Raw genomic sequence first — 25,049 nt, forward strand, 5'->3', positions numbered from 1 at the left:
CTGTAGTTTGTTATTGAAGCTCATAAAAAAGTAAGAAGATTAGATTCATGCACACAAAATTTGATTAACTTGACACTATTGAAGTTCAAAATTTACAGATTTGTTTAGAGGTGTTCATCATACTAGATTAACCATAAATGGAAATGGAATTAAGCCAAAATAAAACCTAAGTCTCATTTTTTAGAGTATTGACCTAAAGTCAATTCCAATAGCAGTGTTGGGAAACACCTCAATAACGTTATGGTACAAAATGAATGCTTATTTTGACTTAATAATTAAAAGAGCGAATTGCAATACCTCCTTAGGTTTCATGAAATTATATAAGTATTTCTCTTTTTTTAACCATTACATTCACCTCTGTATGTCTTATCTTTGCATAAAGTACTGACTTCCAATTGAATTATAAGTAGCATTATGACAACGTTTTGGATGGGATAGAAAATGAAGAAGGTGAGTTTTAGTTGTCGATATTGACGATGACAAATCCAAAATTTTTACTTGTGAGTATTTTACGTTAATAAATAAATAAATAATTTTAAACATATAAGTTATCTGAAATTTATAGTGAATAATGTAAATATATAATTTCGTTAAATTTATAATGAACAATTTAAATTGAAGGGGTTAGTTACTGAAAAAAATTATTCTGAAATGTAATATTCTTTAAATACTTGTATTGAATTTCGATTCTTTTATATCCATAATTCATCAAGTTTTTGTTATTATATTATTGCCCAGAAAAGAAAGTCCTTAAAATAAATAATGAATGTATTTGTTATGCACGCATGAATTGTACTCTATCTTCTCCGTTTTTTACAAAAGAATCCAACAAATTAAAATGGAATATCGATTTCTCTAGGACCACAACACCAATGCAATTGTGAAATTGGTTTTTCAAAGTTCGAGTAATTCAACTGTATAAAATATTTTTATAGCACAGCATGAATATCTAATCTTATTGGAAACGATATTAATGAATGAAAAGATAAACATTTTTTGTAAACTTTATACATCATTCAAATAATTATTTCATGTATCATGTTTAACATTTCCTAACTTTTAATTATATTCTCTTCTTCTAAAATATAAAGACATGTACACCAATTAACAAAGTTTATGTTGTTTACAACTTTCTTTCAAAAAAAAAAACGTTGTTTACGACTTATTTTTCACGTTAATTATTATCATACTCTTTTTTTTTTCAAACAAAATTTATAATCACATTTTCTTATAAAATTTAATTCTAATATTTAATTTTATTCTCATGTTCAACAACCACATTATTCATTACACTTACAACTCATCCACAATATCCTAACAATGTGCAACTCCTAAATTGTGAAAAATATAAGATTTCTAATTTATAAATATTTTAATTTGTAAATTAAAATTTTTAATTAACACCCGAAAAGAATTATAAACAATCAAAAATATATTTAAGTGAATTGTTTATAACAGAGAACGAAGACAAGAAGAACATGAAAATCAAACATTATGCTATTCTCTTTGAACAAGACTTATAATTTCTATCTAGTACTTCTTTAATTACTTGAGGATACTGAAATTATTCGATGTAACATCTTTAGATTAAGTTCCAGAGAACAACTCATACACCAATCAATGTTTTACCTTGACAGTTGAAGAAATGCATTAAAAAGAAGGATTTGTAGGGAAGGTTCGAGACAATACATGCATGTGTAATTTGACATGATAATCGATATATATAAATAGTATAAGCTAGGTTATTTGTTCCTCTAAAAAAAATAAAAGTTATTTGTAATTTATTTGATTTAACTTATCCAATAATTAATTTGACTCCACTACTTGCTAAAACTGACCATCCTCATCCGATTCACTCAAGGTTTACAAAATTGGCTCCGTCATGTTATTTCATTTCTAGTTGGTATTTTAAAGGGGAAAAGTGTTAAATAAAGATATGAACTACAAAAAATCAAATAAATCATGTTTGCCTAAAAAGAGACTTCCAGGTGAATTAAAATGGCGTGATGAGAGGATTGGAAAATGAATTCTAACATTTAATTTTATTCTGAATGTTAAACAACCACATTAATAACACTTACAATGTCCAACTCCTAAATTGTGACAAATATAAGTTTTCTGACTTATAAATATTATAATTTGTAAATTAAATTTTTTAGAAATATTAATTTAAAAATATTTTGTTTAAATAATATAATTTTCAAAAGTATGTTAATTTTATACATATGCTTTCAACAAATATTTTATAATTATTTATTCTTTTTAATTTAATATAATATTTATTTTTAAATATTTCTATCATCTTGAAATTATATCATATACAATTACTAATTTACAAATAATTCTATAAATGATATAATTTTGACAAATATATTTTTTATGTATAATTTCAATAAATATTTTATAATTAAAATTTTTATAGTTTAAGGTAATATTTATATTTTAAATATTTTTCTCCAAATTATATATTTCATAAAAATTATTTCTAGCGTTATTTCAAAATAAATTTTGGGGATAAATTGCATAAAGTAAGGCAAAGGTTTTAGCTTGACAATTAAAAAAAATGCATAACAAAGGATAACCATTTTTTAAATAAAATAAATTTATTTAATTAAATTAAAATATATTTTATTTTGGAGAGTGAAGGAAACACGTCATAAAAAACAAAACAAAATAAAAATAAAACTACAAACCTCCATTGTTTTTAAAAATCATAAATCCATATACCTGAATAGGGTTAAACAAATTTTTCAAAATCTCTATCATTCTTTTATAGTATCAAATTTAAATTGTTTTCCTATTTTTAAGATGACAAATTGTTTCTGTAAAAAAAGATAATAAATTATTAAGAATAAATTCAAATATATATATATATATATATATATATAATTATAACCAAAACTAAAAATATTTTTTATAAACAAATCATATGAAAAAAATTCAATTCAATGAGCTAGTTCTGTCAAGCACACCCTATCTATTCCTTAAAACATTTTTTTTTTGTTTAAATCGTTTAGATTTAAATAGGTAAATTTTTTAATTTTGGTTTTTCCCCTTTTAAATTATTGTTAAATTTTTGCTCCCAAATAAATAATTTTTGTATTTTATTTTTTGACTTTGGATTTATTTAGATAGGGCTTTAGAAAATGGAATAAAATTATTTTGATAGTTATTTAGGAAAAAAACAAAAGAAAAAATTATTACAAACCAAAAAGTTAAACAAAAATTTATTAGGAATAAAAAAATTAATGATTTATGAAGAACTAAAAACATATTTAAATCGTTTATAACATAAAAGAACATGAAAAATCAACCATTATGCAATTCTCTTTGAACAAGACTTATAATTTTCGTCTAGTACTTCTTGACTTGTGGATATTAAAATTATAAGATGTAACATTTTTAAATTAAATTTCAGAGAGCAACTCAGTCCATACACTAAGATAGTGTTTTACCTTGACAGTTGAAAAAATGCATTAAAAAGAAGGGTTTGCCGTGAAGGTTTCAAGACAATACATGCATGTGTAATGTTATTTCATTTCTAGTTGGTATTTTAAAGGGAAAACATGGTTAAACAAAGATATGAAGTAGAAAAATAAAATAAATCATGTTTGCTGAAAAAATGAGTTCCAAGTCAAGTCAATTTAAATAGCAATTGCTGGGACAACTTTGATAGCGTGTAAAAGGATCATAAGATTTATGGTCAATTTGCGTGAGGTTTGGGCTGTTGAAGATTTGAAGCTTAATTTAGCCACACATTTTGCATATCATCTTTTTAATTTGGCTATAAATATTAATGTTTGGTTGCTCAGTATTAATTTCATGTATATTTTCCTTCCCTTATAGTAAAGAGTATTGAGTAGAATATGGAATCATGGATGTGGTGTTTCCTTCTCTGTTCCCATTTGCTCATCCTTTATTTTTCACCCTCTCATTCCTTATGCCACCCCCATGACACCTCTGCCTTGCTCCACTTCAAAAACTCTTTCACTATTTATGAAAATCCTTATTATTCTTATTTATTTTGTGATACTGGTAATTCAAAGATGACAACATGGGAAAATGGGAGAGATTGTTGCTCTTGGGCTGGAGTCAGCTGCCACCCCATCTCAGGTCACGTCACTGAGCTCGACCTCAGCTGCAGTGGCCTTCACGGCAAAATTCATCCAAACAGTACGCTTTTCCATCTTTCTCATCTTCACTCACTCAACCTTGCTTTCAATCATTTGTATCCATCTCATTTGTCATCTCTCTTTGGTGGATTTGTGAGCCTCACTCATCTCAACTTGTCTAATTAGTCTCACTTGATCTCTCTGGTAATAATTTGTTAAAGTGGAAGGAAGACACTTGGAAGAGATTGCTCCAAAATGCAACAGTTTTAAGGGTGCTTGTTTTTGATTATGGAACAGATATGTCTTCCATTTCAATCAGGACACTCAATCTGTCTTCCTCTTTGGTTACTCTTAGTCTTCGAGCGAATGGGCTAAGAGGAAACTTGACAGATGGCATTCTCTGTTTACCAAATCTTCAGCACTTGGATCTTTCAGTTAACAACCTCAACGGTTCAATCCCTCCCTTTTTCTCTAACTTCACACATCTTACTTCCTTGGATCTCTCAGAAAACAACCTCAACGGTTCAATCCCTCCCTCTTTCTCCAACCTCATACATCTCACTTCCCTGGCCCTTTCACGTAACAACCTCAGGGGTCAAATCCCAGATGTCTTTCCTCAGTCAAACAGCTTTCACGAATTGGTTTTAAGTGGTAACAAAATAGAGGGTGAGCTGCCATCAACACTTTCAAATCTTCAACATCTCATTCACTTGCATCTTTCATATAATAAATTGGAGGGCCCTCTGCCTAACAATATAACAGGGTTTTCAAACCTAACATCGTTATGGTTAAATGGAAACTTACTGAATGGGACAATTCCTTCTTGGTGTTTATCTTGGCCATCTTTGGTGGATTTAGATCTATCAAGAAACCAATTCTCTGGGCATATTAGTGCAATCTCATCATATTCCTTGAAGAGATTGTTTTTATCCCACAACAAGTTACAAGGCAATATTCCAGAATCAATTTTTAGCCTTCTAAACCTTACTGACTTAGATCTATCATCAAACAATTTAAGTGGATCTGTCAAATTTCATCGTTTCTCCAAGCTTCAAAATTTGGCAACACTTCACCTTTCACAGAATGATCAGTTATCACTAAATTTCAAATCAAATGTCAGTTATAGTTTCTCCAATTTATTGAGTTTGGACTTATCTTCTATGGGTTTAACTGAATTTCCAAAATTATGGGGAAAAGTCCCAATCTTGGAATCGCTCTATTTGTCCAACAACAAACTTAAAGGTAGAGTGCCAAATTGGTTGCATGAAATATCGTTATCTGAATTGGACCTCTCTCATAACCTATTGACACAATCATTGCACCAATTCTCGTGGAACCAACAACTCGGTTACCTTGATCTTAGTTTTAACTCAATCACTGGTGACTTCTCTTCCTCAATTTGCAATGCAAGTGCAATTGAGATTCTCAACTTGTCTCACAACAAGTTGACAGGAACCATTCCACAATGCCTTGCTAACTCATCATCCCTTCAAGTTTTGGATCTACAACTGAACAAGCTTCATGGCACTTTGCCAAGTACCTTTGCAAAGGACTGTTGGCTCAGAACTCTGGATCTCAATGGCAACCAATTATTAGAAGGTTTTTTGCCAGAATCTTTGTCCAATTGCATTAATCTGGAGGTTTTAGATCTTGGAAACAATCAAATAAAGGATGTGTTTCCCCATTGGCTTCAAATTCTACCAGAATTGAAAGTATTGGTTTTGCGAGCCAACAAGTTGTACGGTCCCATTGCCGGTTTAAAGACCAAACACGGATTCCCCAGTTTAGTCATTTTTGATGTCTCTTCCAACAACTTCAGCGGCCCAATACCAAAAGCCTACATTAAAACATTTGAAGCGATGAAGAACGTTGCTCTACATGCCTATAGCCAATACATGGAAGTTTCTGTAAATGCTTCTTCTGGACCCAACTACACTGATTCTGTGACTATAACAACAAAAGCAATTACTATGACAATGGATAGAATTCGAAATGACTTTGTAAGCATTGATTTATCGCAAAACAGATTTGAAGGAGACATTCCAAGTGTCATTGGGGAGCTTCATTCACTCAGAGGACTCAACCTTTCCCATAACAGACTTATTGGTCCTATTCCCCAATCCATGGGAAATTTGACAAACTTAGAATCATTGGATCTCTCCTCAAATATGCTCACTGGTGGGATACCTACAGAATTAAGCAATTTGAACTTTCTTGAAGTCCTAAATCTTTCCAATAACCATCTTGTGGGAGAAATACCTCAAGGAAAACAGTTCGGTACTTTTTCCAATGATTCCTATGAGGGAAACTCTGGGTTATGTGGACTCCCACTGACAATCAAATGCAGCAAGGACCCTGAACAACATTCTCCACCTTCAACTACCTTCAGGAGAGAAGGAGGATTTGGATTTGGTTGGAAACCAGTGGCTATAGGATATGGATGTGGAATGGTCTTTGGAGTTGGAATGGGATGTTGTGTATTGTTAATAGGAAAGCCTCAATGGCTTGTGAGAATGGTTGGAGGTCAACTCAATAAAAAGGTGAAAAGGAAGACAAGGATGAGATCTAATGAAAATGGTAGCAGAATGAATTAGTTGATATATGGCTTGACTGGAGAATGTCTTGTTACATACCTGCCATCTTTGAAAACAAAACTTAAGGGCAAGAACTTTATCACACTGCATTGCATGGGAGATCTGGTTCAAAGTTTTGCTGTAATATGAATGTGTTATACTTTTGCTTTTTTTTGTGTGTTCTTTTTTGTTTGTTATGTGTAGAAGAGTGCGATGTATTGAGTTGCAGTTTTGATTTATTTAATACGTATAACTGTGGCATTAATTGGTTGTATAATAATAGATGTTGTATATTTTTAAAAATGCTATGTATTGGCCAATGCTAAAATATTTTGTATCTTAATTCAAGGAGCTGAATTCACGGTTTTAGCTTCCATTGTAGTCTATTTAATTAATTTTCTAACTATTTAACCAGCGTGACATGGCTTTAGAAGCTGAGGGGTCCAGGGACTTAACTATAAGAGCACAAACAATGCATACTAAAGGAAGGCTATGGGTATAGCCTAGGCCTCATGGTCCGTAGGATATCACATATTTATTTTTTATTAAGTAATTTTTCCCAAATTAGAATAATTGTCTGGTGAAAATTTTCAAACTTTGAAATAAAAGTTGCAGTACTAAAATCAGTTATAATTAAATCTAAACCTTTTCTTTTTCAATTACTATTACGATAAATTGGTAGTGGTACGTGCTGTAAATATTACATCTACTTATAATGTCAGCACCCAAAAATTATTTTTATAATGTAAAATTTACATTGTCATTAATTTGCTTTATTGATTTTTATTATAATTATTTAAAATTTATATTATCATATAATCTGAAAAATCATATCTATAATTTTTAATTAAGCGTAAAGTTTTTTAGTTTTTATAAAATTTGGTAAATATGAAAAAATATACAATATAATGCTAGTATTTAAAAAAAATCAACATTATCATTAAATAAACCAGTGTGCTGAACAATAATTCACTTTTATCATTCAAAAGAAAAATTTAAAACTGTATTCAAAATAAAATAAGCATGAGTGACTTTTATAATAATGACCTTAATGATTAAATATATTTTCATCTTTAATAAATAGTTGATTTTTTTGTCTGCTTCCTAATAAATTTTTGTTTTATTTTGAGTATCTTATAAAATAATAATTTTGTTTTTTTCCTAGATATTTTGTTATAATTTCTAATAAATTAACAAATTTTTGTTTACTCCCTCTTAAATTAATGAATTTTGTTTTAGTCCCGACTAATAACAAATGAAAAAAATTATCAAAAAATAAACACATAATTTGTGAATTTATCATGGACTAAGAAAAGTATAAAGGATTAAAATAAAATGATTTTTTTAATTTGAAACTCAATTCAAGTTAAAATTTATTAAAAATTAAATACAAAAATTATATATTCATTAGGGATTAAAATTATAATTAAAAATTATCTTAAAGATTAAATTTATTATAATTTTAAATTGTTCACAACATATAAATATTTACACTTGTTAAAATATACTATAATTTCTCTTAAATTATTTTAATGAAAAGCAATAGTAAAATAGTAGGAGCTTAATCTAAGTTATGCTAAGTAAATATTAGGTAAAATTGGTAAGAGTGTGAGAAACATAATTATTTATCACTACCATCTCATAATGAGAAGAATACATCATTAAAAAAATACAAAAGATAATAAATTTGTTTAATATGGTAGTGACATTTTATTCACACCGGATATATTTTATGAACAACCTAGGCAAATTTACAAACATTTCCTCCTAATCATTCTCCTCTCTTTGTTAGGGTAGTGACATTTCCTTCACACCAGATGCGTGATTCTTTTCATCTCAAAAAATCTCTATTTATAGACCTAACATTCTACTACCAATTATGTGGATCAACTAATGTGGGTTATTGAGCTAGAGACTCTTTGGGAAAAAATAGTCTCATAATGAGAATAATATATCATAAAAAAATAGAAAAGATAATAAATTTATTTAATATATTTTAGACCCTCATTTTTGCATTGACAAATACATTTTAAGGACAACCTAGACAAACTTACGAATATTCCTTCCTAACAATTCCTCTCTTCTCACCGGGATGCAGTAATTCTTTTCATCTACATCCACAACCTCTATATAAATTTTTATGACAAGTTAGACAAACTTACAAATCTTTCCTCGACATGGCTCATGTCAGCCCACGAAATTGTATTCTTGTGGACACTTCTAAGGTGTTCTTAGAGTATAAAATTATGGCCCAACTCAACCTCAAAAGCTAGCTAGCTCATAGGATGAGAGTTGTCCTCACCTTATATACTCTATCTTGACACTATCTCTAGTCAATATGAGACTTGAGTTTTTTCTCAATTCTTAGAAGTCCTCTTCCTACTAGTAAAATAATAACAAGCCTAAACATTCAAAATTATGTTAATTAATAATTTTCATCTCTGGATATATTTTATATAAAAAAATTAATTAACCTGTATATATAATTTTTTAAAAAAATATGAGAGGGAAATCATTCTATCAAAAAGCAGGGTCCTCTGCCTAACAATAAATTGGAGGGCCCTCTGCCTAACAATAAAACAGGGTTTTCAAACCTAACATCGTTAAGGTTATATGAAAACTTACTGAATGGGACAATTCCTTCTTGGTGTTTATCTTCGCCATCTTTGGTAGATTTAGATCTATCAAAAAACCAATTCTCAGGGCATATTAGTGCAATCTCATCATATTCCTTGGAGAGATTGTCTTTATCCCACAACAAGTTACAAGGCAATATTCCAAAATCAATTTTTAGCCTCGTAAACCTTACTTTCTTAGATCTATCATCAAACAATTTAAGTGGATCTGTCAAATTTCATCGTTTCTCCAAGCTTCAAAATTTGGAAGACCTTCACCTTTCATGGAATGATCAGTTATCACTAAATTTTGAATCCAATGTCAACTATAGTTTCTCTAAATTATTCTTGTTGAACTTATCTTCTATGGGTTTAACTGAATTTCCAAAATTATCGGGAAAAGTCCCATTTTTGGGATCACTCCATTTGTCCAATAACAAACTTAAAGGTAGAGTGCCAAATTGTTTGCAGGAATCGAACTCATCGTTATATGATTTGGACCTCTCTCATAACCTATTGACACAATCATTGCACCAATTCTCATGGAGCCAACAACTACAACTCAGTTACCTTGATCTTAGTTTTAACTCAATCACTGGTGGCTTATCTTCCTCAATTTGCAATGCAACTGCAATTCAGATTCTCAACTTGTCTCACAACAAGTTGACAGGGACCATTCCATAATGCCTTGCTAACTCATTACACCTTCGTGTTTTGAATCTACGACTGAACAAGCTTCATGGCACTTTGCCAAGTACCTTTGCAAAGGACTGCCGGCTCAGAACTCTGGATCTCAATGGCAACCAACTATTAGAAGGTTTTTTGCCAGAATCTTTGTCCAATTGCATTGTTCTGCGGGTTTTAGATCTTGGAAACAATCAAATAAAGGATGTGTTTCCCCATTGGCTTCAAACTCTACCGAGGATGCATTCCCCAGTTTAGTCATTTTTGATGTCTCTTCCAACAACTTCAGCGGCCCAATACCAAAAGCCTACATTAAAAAATTTGAAGCCATGAAAACCGTTTTTGGACATGCCTGGCAATACATCGATTTTGTTGAAGATTCTAACTACGCTGATTCTGTGACTATAACAACAAAAGCAATTACTATGACAATGGACAGAATTCGAAATGACTTTGTAAGCATTGATTTATCCCAAAACAGATTTGAAGGAGAGATTCCAAGTGTCATTGGGGAACTTCATTCACTCAGAGGGCTAAACCTTTCCCATAACAGACTTATTGGTCCTATTCCCCAATCCGTGGGAAATTTGAGAAACTTAGAATCGTTGGATCTCTCCTCAAATATGCTTACTGGTGGGATACCTACAGAATTAATCAATTTGAACTTTCTTGAAGTCCTAAATCTTTCCAATAACAATCTTGTGGGAGAAATACCTCAAGGAAAACAGTTCGGTACTTTTTCCAATGATTCCTATGAGGGAAACTCAGGGTTATGTGGACTCCCACTGACAATCAAATGCAGCAAGGACCCTGAACAACATTCTCCACCTTCAACTACCTTCAGGAGAGAAGGAGGATTTGGATTTGGTTGGAAACCAGTGGCAATAGGATATGGATGTGGAATGGTCTTTGGAGTTGGAATGGGATGTTGTGTACTGTTAATGGGAAAGCCTCAATGGCTTGTGAGAATGGTTGGAGGTCAACTCAATAAAAAGGTGAAAAGGAAGACAAGGATGAAATCTAATGAAAATGGTAGCATAATGAATTAGATGATATGTGGCATGACTGTAGAATGTCTTCTTGCACACCTTCCTGTTGAAATTCAATTCTGCCTTGTTGAAAATAAAACATAAGGGCCAAAACCTTATCACACTGCATTGCATATGCATGGGAGATCTGTTTCAAAGTTTAGTTGTAATTGTAATATGATGTGTTGTACTTTTTTTTTCTCTGTTGGATAGATGAGTGTGATGTACTTTTTTCCCCTTCCTTTGCTACTGAAACTCGGGTCTAAATCATCATAAGTTTGATGTTCTTCATTTTCCTTGAGCGGGCTATTTTGTTTTATTTAATACATATAATTGTAGTATTGGTTATATAATAATAGTTGTTGTTGTATACTCTTAAAAATGTTCTGCATTGGTCGTTGCTAGAAACAAAATATTTTGTGTTAACAGTATGTAGTTATATTTCATTCGAGGAGCTTAGTTCACGTACAGTAGTTTTCCTATTTCGTTTCTAACTCCCTCATGCACATATTGTCTTACATGGCAATTCTATGACTGGATGACCATATAAAAAACTTGACACAGATATGGAAAGATTTTCAAGAGTTGTCCTGAGGAGGTTCATTGTCTTGATGACTAGGATGGGATTGAGTTTGAATCTGTTTTATACTAGCCAGCAATTTCTAGGCCACACCAACTTGCTGCAAAGTACTTGGGAGGCACACAAAAGACTAAGAATGCTGTTTTCTGAACCTTTATCAATTGATGGCCTGAAAAAATATTTTTCATTTCATAAATACTCAGGCAATGGAAACATTAGATAAATGCCTAGGAAGGAAAGTGTTAGAATTAATGTCTCATGTGAGAGGCATATGACTTAGTAGGGACTAATAAATAAATAATTAACGATTAAAGGCTAAATTGTAATTGGGCTTAATAGGAGAAGTTTCTAGGTTAACTGCTACTTGATGGGAGTAGTGGTTATAAAAGGGGCTTAATACCCACTAACGTGAAATAAGGTCTCCTTCCTGACCAGAAAGTGCTCTTTTCTCACCCATAGCCATCACGAACGGAGAGAGACAGAAAAGAAAGGTCAAAGGAAGTGAAATTTTATTTCTCTCATCTTCAAAGAAATCAAAGTGCACCAGAGAGAAGTTCCTATGGAGAAAGGTACACATCATTATCTATTATTCTTTATTGATTGTTCGTGAGAATCATAGGTTTCAAGATCCTGTTGGTTTTCTATAATTGATAGTCTAGGAAACCCCTTAAGAATTTTTACATGTGGTATCAGAGCATGTGTTATGAAATTTATGATTCTTCAAGAATGATTTAATTTCTCCCAATTATGTATGAACTCTAATTATGAAATTTAGGGATAATTTAATTTCTCTCAATTATGTATGAACCCTAATTATGAAATTTAGGGATAATTTAATTTCTCCCAATTATGCATAAATCCTAATTATGAAATTTAGGAATTTTATTTTCCGCTACATGTATTGTTTTATTGATAATATTTTATTATTGTTGAATACCAATTTTTGGAGAAAGTATAAATATTATGTAAATTTGGAGAAAACGATTGTGGCTGCCACTATCTATTTATAATGGAAAAAGAAAGCGTGAGTTGCAATTCCAATTCATGGAAAAGCTATGGCTGCTACACTTAGGTTAGTAAGTGAAGGAATTTTGAAAAGCTGCGCACTGCGTAGGTATGTTTGTTCCTATAAGAAATTTTGGAAATTGCTATTTCCAACCTTATGTTTGCTATTTCCAATCCCACTTAATTTTTTTTTCTCCGAAAAATTATTGTTGAACGTGATTAAAGGATTGAAAATTTATGTTCTATAATTAAATTAATGTGAATGTTTTGCAATTATTGGTAGTAGTAAATATATGTATATGCTACATATTTGCTTGAACGTGTTGGAATGTAAAAACACAAATAAATGCAAATCTTATTTTATGGTCTGGAATGAAATTAATAGAATGACTATGAATTGTTAATAGCAATAAGTATGTGCAGGCCATACATATTTGGTTGGAATTAAATGTATGTTGAATTTGTTAGTCACCAAAGTGGCCAAATTTGTAAGGTTATTTAATTCCAAATCAATGATTATTTCAATTATACTTGGTTGGAATTAAATGTATGTTGAATTTGTTAGTCACCAAACTCTATTTTCTTGCAAACTGAACAACTCCTCAAGCCTCTCAGCCTTACCCCAAGGATTCCAAATCAAATAGTACTCTTTCCAAACATAAACACCAACATCAAATACAAACTAATTGCAGACAAACACTCATAATTCATAGATTAAATTTCCTTTTACATATTCACAGCCCGTCCAAGATCAACAAACTTATGAACATTCAAGCTTACACATGGACATTGAATCATACAAAAGAATGAGAGTTCACTCCCCCTACCTCACAATAAGAGAAACGTAGAGAAGAGGCATTCCCTCCAACTCCAACTCACAGTTCCAATGGAGTTCCATGCATCTGACGATCCTCTTGTTGGCTCTACAACGGTTTTGTGTGTGTGCTTTTAATAGTAATATAATGTTATTCTCTATTTTTCTCTGTATCGTGATATTCATTAACTTGATTATTATTTTTTGTTTTCTTTTTGCATTGCTCATACTTTTTATTTTTTTTCCCACTTCAATAGTTAATATATGTATTTTTTATTAGTTGATTCTTACAATGAACTCAATGTAACAATATATTATTTTTTTATTCTTTAATGTAAAGAGCGCATATATATATAAAATTATTGCTCACTAAAACAAATAAAGGATAAATGTTTTAGCTAGTAAACAAAAATCTAATCATATTTATATAAAATTTATCATTGTAATAATTCTGTCATATTGTCAAGTATGATTGATTTTTACCGATTGTATAAAGTCACAATTAGTATGGTTGGCCTATTGTGGGAGAGAGTTTCTCATTCCTCTCTGATTTTTCAATCCCTCTGGAATCTTTAGGTTCATGAACAACAGGCAATATATATATATATATATATATATATAAAATAACAAAACTTAGAAATGAGTTACTTTTGATACACAGTTAAAAAATTTACACGGTTATTATCAACTAATTAAATTTATACGGCTGTTGTTTTAGTCCCTCAAATAAAAATATGTATTTTTAAGTTCTTAAAATTCAAAAAATATTAGTCACTCTTCTCAAATAAAATTTGTATCTTTTAGTCTCTCAAACTTTGAGAGAGGCACACAAAAGGCTAAGAAGGGTGATTGGTGAACCTTTATCAATTGATGGACTGAAAAAATATTTCCATTTTATCCATACTCAGGCAATGGAAACATTAGATCAATGGCAAGGAAGGAAAGTCCTGGTTCTTGAGGAAGCTTCTACAGTTGAGTTTCAATAAGTTATCAAAGAAAATTTCTTATTTGGTTATACATTTCATTCCATACTAAGTAATTGAAATTTTGAATATTACAGTTTACTCTATAAGTGATTGGACATATGATCATGAGTTTAGAGCCTTCTGGGGAGGAACAGGAAAAGTTTAGGTCAAATTTTAAGATTATCTCTTCCTCATTTGCCTCTTTGCCATTTAAACTTCCAGGGACAGCATTCCATCGTGGTATCAAGGTTACAGAATCTTGCATAACTAACCTCACAGTAAATATGTGCACTGATTAAATTTTGAAGATCACTGAACTCTCATTTCCTCTGATGCAATGCTATAAATGTGTGCAGGCTCGGGATAGGATGTATGAGATGTTGGATTCTACAATTTCGCGGAGGAGAAGTGGCCAAGAATTTCAGCAGGATTTCTTAGGATCCTTAGTTATGAAACATAGCAAAGAAGATGGAGAAGAAGATGAAAATAAACTCACAGATAAACAATTGAAGGATAATATATTAACTCTGCTGGTTGCAGGCCATGATACCACAGCAGCTGCTCTTACATGGCTCATCAAATTTCTTGGTGAAAATCCAATTGTTTTGGAACAATTGAGAGTAAGTATTGAATCCCCTATAGTCTTCTCCTTTACATGTTTGAAGATTTTCAAATGTAGCTTCATGAATGCGATGTTTTGCAGGAGGAACACAGACAAATTGTCATCAACAGAAAGAGTGGAACAGATCATACTTGGGCTGAAGTTAATAACATGCCTTACACGGCTAAAGTGAGCAACAATAACTTTAGCTTGCAAGTAACTTCAAGTTTTTATGTCTCACCAAGATTATCGGTCATTTAAATTTCAGGTGATCAGCGAAACACTTCGAAGAGCCACAATACTACCTTGGTTTTCAAGAAAGGCATCCCAGGATTTTGAAATTGATGGTATTGCAATACAGAATGGCCAAATATGACTATATAATGTGTATTTGTGTGTGTATGTTGAAACCGTTGTTCTTTGAATGAGACTCGAAGTTGATGTTAAATTTGGCAGGTTATAAAATTAAGAAAGGTTGGTCTGTCAACCTAGATGTTGTTTCTATACACCATGACCCCGAAGTTTTCCCAGATCCTGAAAAGTTTGATCCCTCTAGATTTGATGTAAGTTGCTTCCTGAAAAGAGACTTTAATAGCCATTTCTATTCTAAGGACCCCAAAATTGATATTTTCATTTAATTGCAGGAAACCCTGAGGCCTTTCAGTTTTCTTGGATTTGGTAGTGGACCACGCATGTGTCCTGGAATGAACCTTGCCAAGCTAGAAATTTGTGTTTTCATCCATCATCTTGTCAACAGATACAAGTAAGATTAGAACAGATTTTGAATAGTGAAGATAATCACATTGCACCTAGAAAATGGACAATCACACTAGATTTTCCAAAACAACATCTATTCCATTCTTTTCTGTTTATTTCAGCCTTGTCTCTTCCATATTCATTTTCCTTGTTTAAACTAAATATTCCATGAGTTTAATTTCTGTGTTAGGAAACATGATTTCAGAGGAGAGGAAGAGAGAAAAACTGGGAGAAACTGAAAATTTTCTGTTAGCTTAATGAAGTGGTATAATTACAAGATGATTATATTAGTCTTTATATAGGCTCACTACCAATCACAAACTACATCTCTAATACTATGCACTTGTCAACCAATTGGAAATCATAATAAGTATGACTTAATTATTGTAAAAGTCAACAATTGCATACAATAAAATTTGTGATTGAATAACATTATAAAACCCTTTCCACTATCAGTACATTAACTATTTATTAAAAAAAAATTGCTACAGTTGGAGACCTCTGGAGAAAGACAATTCTGTGCAACCAACGCTTGTAAGGATGCCAAAGAACAAGTATCCTATTATAGTTGAAGCACTAGGACACGATTCCTCCAGAAACTACAAACAAACAACAGAAGAAAAGATAGCACAGAAAAATGTTGTATATGAACAGAATCATTGTATCTTTATTGTTGCTGCATGGAGAGAAATTATGAACCAAATCATGCTTTATTACTTGTGAGGAAAGATACTAATCCTCAATGAATAATACACATTTCCTTTTTCAGTATGTAGGTATAGTGCTAGTACGGAAAGCAACTACAAATAATAAATATCCTGTTGATTCTGTTTCACCCCGTCGTTATCCACTCATCAGTATTAGTCATTGCATTGCTTAACAGACTGTAAAAGCATAAGAATTCTTAAAAAAATTGGTATATGAAACTGAAAGTTTTATAGACAATCTTCATTTAGACATAAAATACACTTTTTCTTGCGACTGCAACGTCAAGGATTCTGTTGTCTTGTTGAATATTGTTTAGCTATTTGAAAAGTTAAATTCTACATTGTTTGATAATTGATATTGAAACTTTTAATGTCTGTAGTTTGTTATTGAAGCTCATAAAAAAGTAAGAAGATTAGATTCATGCACACAAAATTTGATTAACTTGACACTATTGAAGTTCAAAATTTACAGATTTGTTTAGAGGTGTTCATCATATTAGATTAACCATAAATGGAATTAAGCCAAAATAAAACCTAAGTCTCATTTTTTAGAGTATTGACCTAAAGTCAATTCCAATAGCAGTGTTGGGAAACACCTCAATAACGTTATGGTACAAAATGAATGCTTATTTTGACTTAATAATTAAAAGAGCGAATTGCAATACCTCCTTAGGTTTCATGAAATTATATAAGTATTTCTCTTTTTTTAACCATTACATTCACCTCTGTATGTCTTATCTTTGCATAAAGTACTGACTTCCAATTGAATTATAAGTAGCATTATGACAACGTTTTGGATGGGATAGAAAATGAAAAAGGTGAGTTTTAGTTGTCGATATTGACGATGACAAATCCAAAATTTTTACTTGTGAGTATTTTACGTTAATAAATAAATAAATGATTTTAAACATATAAGTTATCTGAAATTTATAGTGAATAATGTAAATATATAATTTCGTTAAATTTATAATGAACAATTTAAATTGAAGGGGTTAGTTACTGAAAAAAATTATTCTGAAATGTAATATTCTTTAAATACTTGTATTGAATTTCGATTCTTTTATATCCATAATTCATCAAGTTTTTATTATTATATTATTGCCCAGAAAAGAAAGTCCTTAAAATTAATAATGAATGTATTTGTTATGCACGCATGAATTGTACTCTATCTTCGTTTTTTTACAAAAGAATCCAACAAATTAAAATGGAATATCCATTTCTCTAGGACCACAACACCAATGCAATTGTGAAATTGGTTTTTCAAAGTTCGAGTAATTCAACTATATAAAATATTTTTATAACACAGCATGAATATCTAATATTATTGGAAACGATATTAATGAATGAAAAGATAAACATTTCTTTTTAAACTTTATACATCATTCAAATAATTATTTCATGTATCATGTTTAAAATTTCCTAATTTTTAATTATATTATCTTCTTCTATAATATAAAGACATGTACACCAATTAACAAAGTTTATGTTGTTTACATCTTTCTTTCAAAAAAATTGTTGTTTACGACTTATTTATCACGTTAATTATTATCATACTCTTTTTTTTCAAACAAAATTTATAATCATATTTTCTTATAAAATTTACATATACAATTACTAATTTACAAATAATTATATCATATACAATTACTAATTTACAAATAATTATATCATATACAATTACTAATTTACAAATAATTCTATAAATGATACAATTTTGACAAATATATTTCTTATGTATAATTTCAATAAATATTTTATAATTTAAATTTTTATAGTTTAAGGTAATATTTATATTTAAATATTTTTCTCCAAATTATATATTTCATAAAAATTATTTCTAGCGTTATTTCAAAATAAATTTTGGGGAGAAATTGCATAAAGTAAGGCAAAGGTTTTAGCTTGACAATTAAAAAAAATGCATAACAAAGGATAACCATTTTTGAAATAAAATAAATTTATTTAATTAAATTAAAATATATTTTATTTTGGAGAGTGAAGGAAACAAGTCATAAAAATCTAAACAAAATAAAAATAAAACTACAAACCTCCATTGTTTTGAAAAATCATAAATCCATATACCTGAATAGGGTTAAACAAATTTTTCAAAATCTCTATCATTCTTTTATAGTATCAAATTTAAATTATTTTCTTATTTTTAAGATGACAAATTGTTTCTGTAAAAAGATAATAAATTATTAAGAACAAATTCAAATATATATATATATATATATATATATATATATATATATAATTATAACCAAAACTAAAAATATTTTTTATAAACAAATAATATGAAAAAAAATTCAATTCATTGAGCTAGTTCACAAGCTAGTTCTGTCAAGCACACCCTATCTATTCCTTAAAACATTTTTTTTGTTTAAATCGTTTAGATTTAAATAGGTAAATTTTTTAATTTTGGTTTTTTGCCTTTTAAATTATTGTTAAATTTTTGCTCCCAAATAAATAATTTTTGTATTTTATTTTTTGACTTTGGATTTATTTAGATAGGGCTTTAGAAAATGGAATAAAATTATTTTGATAGTTATTTAGGAAAAAAACAAAAGAAAAAATTATTACAAACCAAAAAGTTAACAAAAATTTATTAGGAATAAAAAAATTAATGATTTATGATGAACTAAAAACATATTTAAATCGTTTATAACATAAAAGAACATGAAAAATCAACCATTATGCAATTCTCTTTGAACAAGACTTATAATTTCCGTCTAGTACTTCTTGACTTGTGGATATTAAAATTATAAGATGTAACATTTTTAAATTAAATTTCAGAGAGCAACTCAGTCCATACACTAAGATAGTGTTTTACCTTGACAGTTGAAAAAATGCATTAAAAAGAAGGATTTGCCGTGAAGGTTTCAAGACAATACATGCATGTGTAATGTTATTTCATTTCTATGTGTAATTTAAACAAAGATATGAAGTAGAAAAATAAAATAAATCATGTTTGCAGAAAAAATGAGTTCCAAGTCAAGTCAATTTAAATTGCAATTGCTGGGACAACTTTGATAGCGTGTAAAAGGATCATAAGATTTATGGTCAATTTGCGTGAGGTTTGGGCTGTTGAAGACTTGAAGCTTAATTTAGCCACAAATTTTGCATATCATCTTTTTAATTTGGCTATAAATATTAATGTTTGGTTGCTCAGTATTAATTTCATGTATATTTTCCATCCCTTATAGTAAAGAGTATTGAGTAGAATATGGAATCATGGATGTGGTGTTTCCTTCTCTGTTCCCATTTGCTCATCCTTTATTTTTCACCCTCTCATTCCTTATGCCACCCCCATGACACCTCTGCCTTGCTCCACTTCAAAAACTCCTTCATTATTTATGAACATCCTTATTATGATGAATGTGATACTGCTGGTTATTCTTCAAAGACGAGAACATGGGAAAATGGGACAGATTGTTGCTCTTGGGCTGGAGTCAGCTGCCACCCCATCTCAGGTCACGTCACTGAGCTCGACCTCAGCTGCAGTGGCATTGTCGGTAATATCGATCCAAACAGTACGCTTTTCCATCTTTCTCATCTTCACTCACTCAACCTTGCTTTAAATGATTTTGATGAATCTCATTTGTCATCTCTCTTTGGTGGGTTTGTGAGCCTCACTCATCTCAACTTGTCTGGTTCGGGCTTTGAAGGGGATATTCCTTCCCAAATTTCTCACCTTTCCAAATTAGTCTCACTTGATCTCTCATATAATATGTTAAAGTGGAAGGAAGACACTTGGAAGAGATTGCTCCAAAATGCAACAGTTTTAAGGGTGCTTGTTTTTGATTATGGAACAGATATGTCTTCCATTTCAATCAGGACACTCAATATGTCTTCCTCTTTGGTTACTCTTAGTCTTCAAGACAATGGGCTAAGAGGAAACTTGACAGATGGCATTCTCTGTTTACCAAATCTTCAGCACTTGGATCTTTCATATAATTGGGCCCTTAAAGGTCAGCTTCCAGAAGTGAGTTGCAGAACAACTTCTCTTGATTTCTTAGATCTTTCACATTGTGGTTTCCAAGGGTCAATCCCTCCCTCTTTCTCCAACCTCATACATCTCACTTCCCTGGACCTTTCAGATAACAACCTCAACGGTTCAATCCCTCCCTCTTTCTCCAACCTCATACATCTCACTTCCCTGGACCTTTCAGATAACAACCTCAACGGTTCAATCCCTCCCTCTTTCTCCAACCTCATACATCTCACTTCCCTGGACCTTTCAGATAACAACCTCAACGGTTCAATCCCTCCCTCTTTCTCCAACCTCATACATCTCACTTCCCTGTACCTTTCAGGTAACAAACTCAACGGTTCAATCCCATCCTCACTCTTAACCCTCACACATCTTACTTCCTTGTATCTCTCATTTAACCAACTCAGTGGTCAAATCCCAGATGTCTTTCCTCAGTCAAACAGCTTTCACGAATTGGATTTGGGTTATAACAAAATAGAGGGTGAGCTGCCATCAACACTTTCAAATCTTCAACATCTCATTCTCTTGCATCTTTCACATAATAAATTGGAGGGCTCTCTGCCTAACAATATAACAGGGTTTTCAAACCTAACATCGTTATGGTTAAATGGCAACTTCCTGAATGGGACAATTCCTTCTTGGTGTTTATCTTTGCCATCTTTGGTGGAATTATATCTATCAGGAAACCAACTCTCTGGGCATATTAGTGCAATCTCATCATATTCCTTGGAGACATTGTCTTTATCCCACAACAAGTTACAAGGCAATATTCCAGAATCAATTTTTAGCCTTCTAAACCTTACTTACTTAGGTCTATCATCAAACAATTTAAGTGGATCTGTCAAATTTCATCGTTTCTCCAAGCTTCAATATTTGGAAGAACTTCACCTTTCATGGAATGATCAGTTATCACTAAATTTCGAATCCAATGTCAATTATAATTTCTCTAATTTAAGGTTGTTGAACTTATCTTCTATGGTTTTAACTGAATTTCCAAAATTATCGGGAAAAGTCCCAATTTTAGAATCACTCTATTTGTCCAATAACAAACTTAAAGGTAGAGTGCCACATTGGTTGCATGAAATATCGTTATATGAATTGGACCTCTCTCATAACCTATTGACACAATCATTGCACCAATTCTCGTGGAACCAACAACTCGGTTCCCTTGATCTTAGTTTTAACTCAATCACTGGTGACTTCTCTTCCTCAATTTGCAATGCAAGTGCAATTGAGATTCTCAACTTGTCTCACAACAAGTTGACAGGAACCATTCCACAATGCCTTGCAAACTCATCATCCCTTCAAGTTTTGGATCTACAACTGAACAAGCTTCATGGCACTTTGCCAAGTATCTTTTCAAAGGACTGTCGGCTCAGAACTCTGGATCTCAATGGCAACCAACTATTAGAAGGTTTTTTGCCAGAATCTTTATCCAATTGCATTGATCTGGAGGTTTTAGATCTTGGAAACAATCAAATAAAGGATGTGTTTCCCCATTGGCTTCAAACTCTACCAGAATTGAAAGTATTGGTTTTGCGAGCCAACAAGTTGTACGGTCCCATTGCCGGTTTAAAGATCAAGCATGGATTCCCCCGTTTAGTCATCTTTGATGTCTCTTTCAACAACTTCAGCGGCCCAATACCAAAAGCCTACATACAAAAATTTGAAGCGATGAAGAACGTTGTTATAGATACCCATCTGCAGTACATGGAAATTTCTATTGGAGCTAAGATGTACAGTGATTCTGTGACTATAACAACAAAAGCAATTACTATGACAATGGACAAAATTCCAAAAGGCTTTGTAAGCATTGATTTATCAAAAAACGGATTTCAAGGAGAGATTCCAAATGCCATTGGAGAGCTTCATGCCCTCAAAGGGATGAACCTTTCCCATAACAGACTTATTGGTCCTATTCCCCAATCCATGGGAAATTTGACAAACTTAGAATCATTGGATCTCTCCTCAAATATGGTCACTGGTGGTATACCTACAGAATTAACCAATTTGAACTTTCTTGAAGTCCTAAATCTTTCCAATAACCATCTTGCGGGAGAAATACCTCGAGGACAACAGTTCAGTACTTTTACCAATGATTCCTATGAGGGAAACTCAGGGTTATGTGGACTCCCACTGACAATCAAATGCAGCAAGGACCCTGAACAACATTCTCCAACTTCAACTACCTTGAGGAGAGAAGGAGGATTTGGATTTGGTTGGAAACCAGTGGCTATAGGATATGGATGTGGAATGGTCTTTGGAGTGGGAATGGGATGTTGTGTATTGTTAATAGGAAAGCCTCAATGGCTTGTGAGAATGGTTGGAGGTAAACTCAATAAAAAGGTGAAAAGGAAGACAAGGATGAGATCTAATGAAAATTGTAGCAGAATGAATTAGTTGATATATGGCATGACTGGAGAATGTCTTGTTACATACCTGCCATCTTTGAAAACAAAACTTAAGGGCAAGAACTTTATCACACTGCATTGCATGGGAGATCTGGTTCAAAGTTTTGCTGTAATATGAATGTGTTGTACTTTTGCTTTTTTGTGTGTTCTTTTTCGTTTGTTGTGTAGAAGAGTGCGATGTATTGAGTTGCAGTTTTGATTTATTTAATACGTATAACTGTGGCATTAATTGGTTGTATAATAATAGATGTTGTATATTTTTAAAAATGCTATGTATTGGCCAATGCTAAAATATCTTGTATCTTAATTCAAGAGCTGAATTCACGGTTTTAGCTTCCATTGTAGTTTATTTAATTAATTTTCTAACTATTTAAGCACCGTGACATGGCTTTAGAAGCTGAGGTCGTCCAGGGCGTAAGTATAAGAGCACAAACAATGCATACTAAAGGAAGGCTATGGGTATAGCCTAGGCCTCATGGTCCGTAGGATATCACATATTTATTTTTTATTAAGTAATTTTTCCCAAATTAGAATAATTGTTTGGTGAAAATTTTTCAAAATTTGAAATAAAAGTAGCAGTACTAAAATCAGTTATAATTAAATATAAACTTTTTCTTTTTCAATTACTATTACGATATATTGGTAGTGGTACGTGCTGTAAATATTACATCTACTTATAATGTCAGCACCCAAAAATTATTTTTATAATGTAAAATTTACATTGTCATTAATTTGCTTTATTAATTTTTATTATAACTATTTAAAATTTATATTATCATCATAAAATCTGAAAAATCGTATCTATAATTTTTAATAAGCGTAAAATTTTGTAATTTTTATAAACTTTAGTAAATATTAAAAAATATATAATATAATGCTAGTATTTTTCAAAAAAATCAACATTGTCCTTAAATAAACCAGTGTGCTGTACAATAATTCACTTTTATCATTCAAAAGAAAAATTAAAACTGTAATTCAAAATAAAATAAGCATGAGTGACTTTTATAATAATGACCTTAATGATTAAATATATTTAATTTTAACAAATACTTAATTTATTAATAATATATTTAATTTTAACAACATTCTAAAAATAAGATAATATCTTTTTTTATGAAAATAATATCTTAAAGATTTGAGGATATAAATTTGAATTATTTCTGAATAAAATCTTGGATATGCAATTAAATACTTGAAGAAAGAATTGTATCATCCATAATAATCATATTGATTCAAACAAGATTATCTTCAATGAAATATACCTATTGTCATGATGAAAAACATAAGATGTAAGATATATCTAACAAAAAGCAAAGCTAGACTTATGTAGATCAACCAACTAATCCCTATACCCACTCATCACCTGAGCTCAGCCAAAACTCGCTTAAGCCCCAACTGTGCATGGCTTAAGCTCTTAGCCAACACCACTTATGCTACATAAAAACATGTTAGTTTGCTCATTTGTTCTTTTCTTGCAGGAAATCTCTCCAAGTTTTGGCTCACATTCGTGATTTGGCTCCTTTCCGCAGATGTTTCACTTCTTTACAGCGCATTACTGACTCTTTAATTAGGGGCAGATCCACATCAGATGTTCAAGGAAAATTACGCTATAGCAATTACAGTCTACTGCATCAGGCTGTTTAGGAACAAACTGATTTTTGAAGATTATCAATTTTCTGTACTATAAATTATTAGCAAGATTAAATTTCTTATGTATCGACGAATGCATCTGTTGCATTTGTTTTATCATCTTGATATAGGTCTTCTTGTATTAGGAAGACTTTTGATTTTTAAGTGCGGGGTATGCCCCGTTTATTATTGTATCATTTTAGGTTTAATATCATTTACATTTTCTCCAAAACATGTTAGTTTTTGTGCCCATTCTACCTTAAGCGCTACGCAATTAATACCACTTAAGCTACTTCAAACTAATTTGCTCAAATTAAAAAGAGTAGATATGCTACATTAAAGAGTTTTATTCCATTCAATATCCCTTCAGAAAGTGATTTCGCATTGAATGTTCCTTCTTTCTAAAAGTGATCTCTCTCAAAGTGATCTTTAAAACAATGTAGAATTTATAAAAAAAAAATAAATTGCGTGTAATGTGTTCCTTCTTTAACTAAGGGATCTTTGAACAATTTAAAATTTTATAAACATTTACTAATTCTTTTTCTGTCGATCACCATAGGCTTAGTATTAGAATTTCAAAT

At 31.1% G+C, this 25,049-nt stretch overlaps 3 protein-coding genes across 3 annotated transcripts; all 3 read left to right on the forward strand.

The window, feature by feature from the left end:
• Positions 1 to 3,747: 3,747 nt before the first annotated feature.
• LOC114389985 (receptor-like protein 18) lies at positions 3,748 to 11,382 on the forward strand. Its single transcript, XM_028350676.1, is given in 5 exon segments — positions 3,748 to 4,290; positions 4,293 to 6,705; positions 7,368 to 7,369; positions 9,269 to 10,225; positions 10,228 to 11,382. Coding segments are annotated over 5 exon segments (4,602 nt in total). The 5' UTR covers positions 3,748 to 3,866; the 3' UTR covers positions 11,034 to 11,382.
• A 3,089-nt stretch (positions 11,383 to 14,471) lies between these two features.
• On the forward strand, positions 14,472 to 16,504 carry LOC114391259 (abscisic acid 8'-hydroxylase 3-like). The gene is made up of 7 exons (XM_028352325.1): positions 14,472 to 14,624; positions 14,733 to 14,996; positions 15,080 to 15,166; positions 15,246 to 15,324; positions 15,434 to 15,540; positions 15,622 to 15,740; positions 16,225 to 16,504. The coding sequence occupies exons 1-7, from the start codon at positions 14,496 to 14,498 to the stop codon at positions 16,454 to 16,456; spliced, it is 1,017 nt and encodes a 338-aa protein (XP_028208126.1). The 5' UTR covers positions 14,472 to 14,495; the 3' UTR covers positions 16,457 to 16,504.
• Positions 16,505 to 19,411: 2,907 nt separating this feature from the next.
• On the forward strand, positions 19,412 to 23,171 carry LOC114391257 (receptor-like protein 18). The gene is made up of 2 exons (XM_028352318.1): positions 19,412 to 20,534; positions 20,607 to 23,171. The coding sequence occupies exons 1-2, from the start codon at positions 19,661 to 19,663 to the stop codon at positions 22,826 to 22,828; spliced, it is 3,096 nt and encodes a 1,031-aa protein (XP_028208119.1). The 5' UTR covers positions 19,412 to 19,660; the 3' UTR covers positions 22,829 to 23,171.
• The last annotated feature ends 1,878 nt before the right edge of the window (positions 23,172 to 25,049 follow it).

The sequence above is a fragment of the Glycine soja genome, chromosome 16, assembly GCF_004193775.1.
Source record: "Glycine soja cultivar W05 chromosome 16, ASM419377v2, whole genome shotgun sequence".
Classification (NCBI taxonomy): Eukaryota; Viridiplantae; Streptophyta; class Magnoliopsida; order Fabales; family Fabaceae; genus Glycine; species Glycine soja.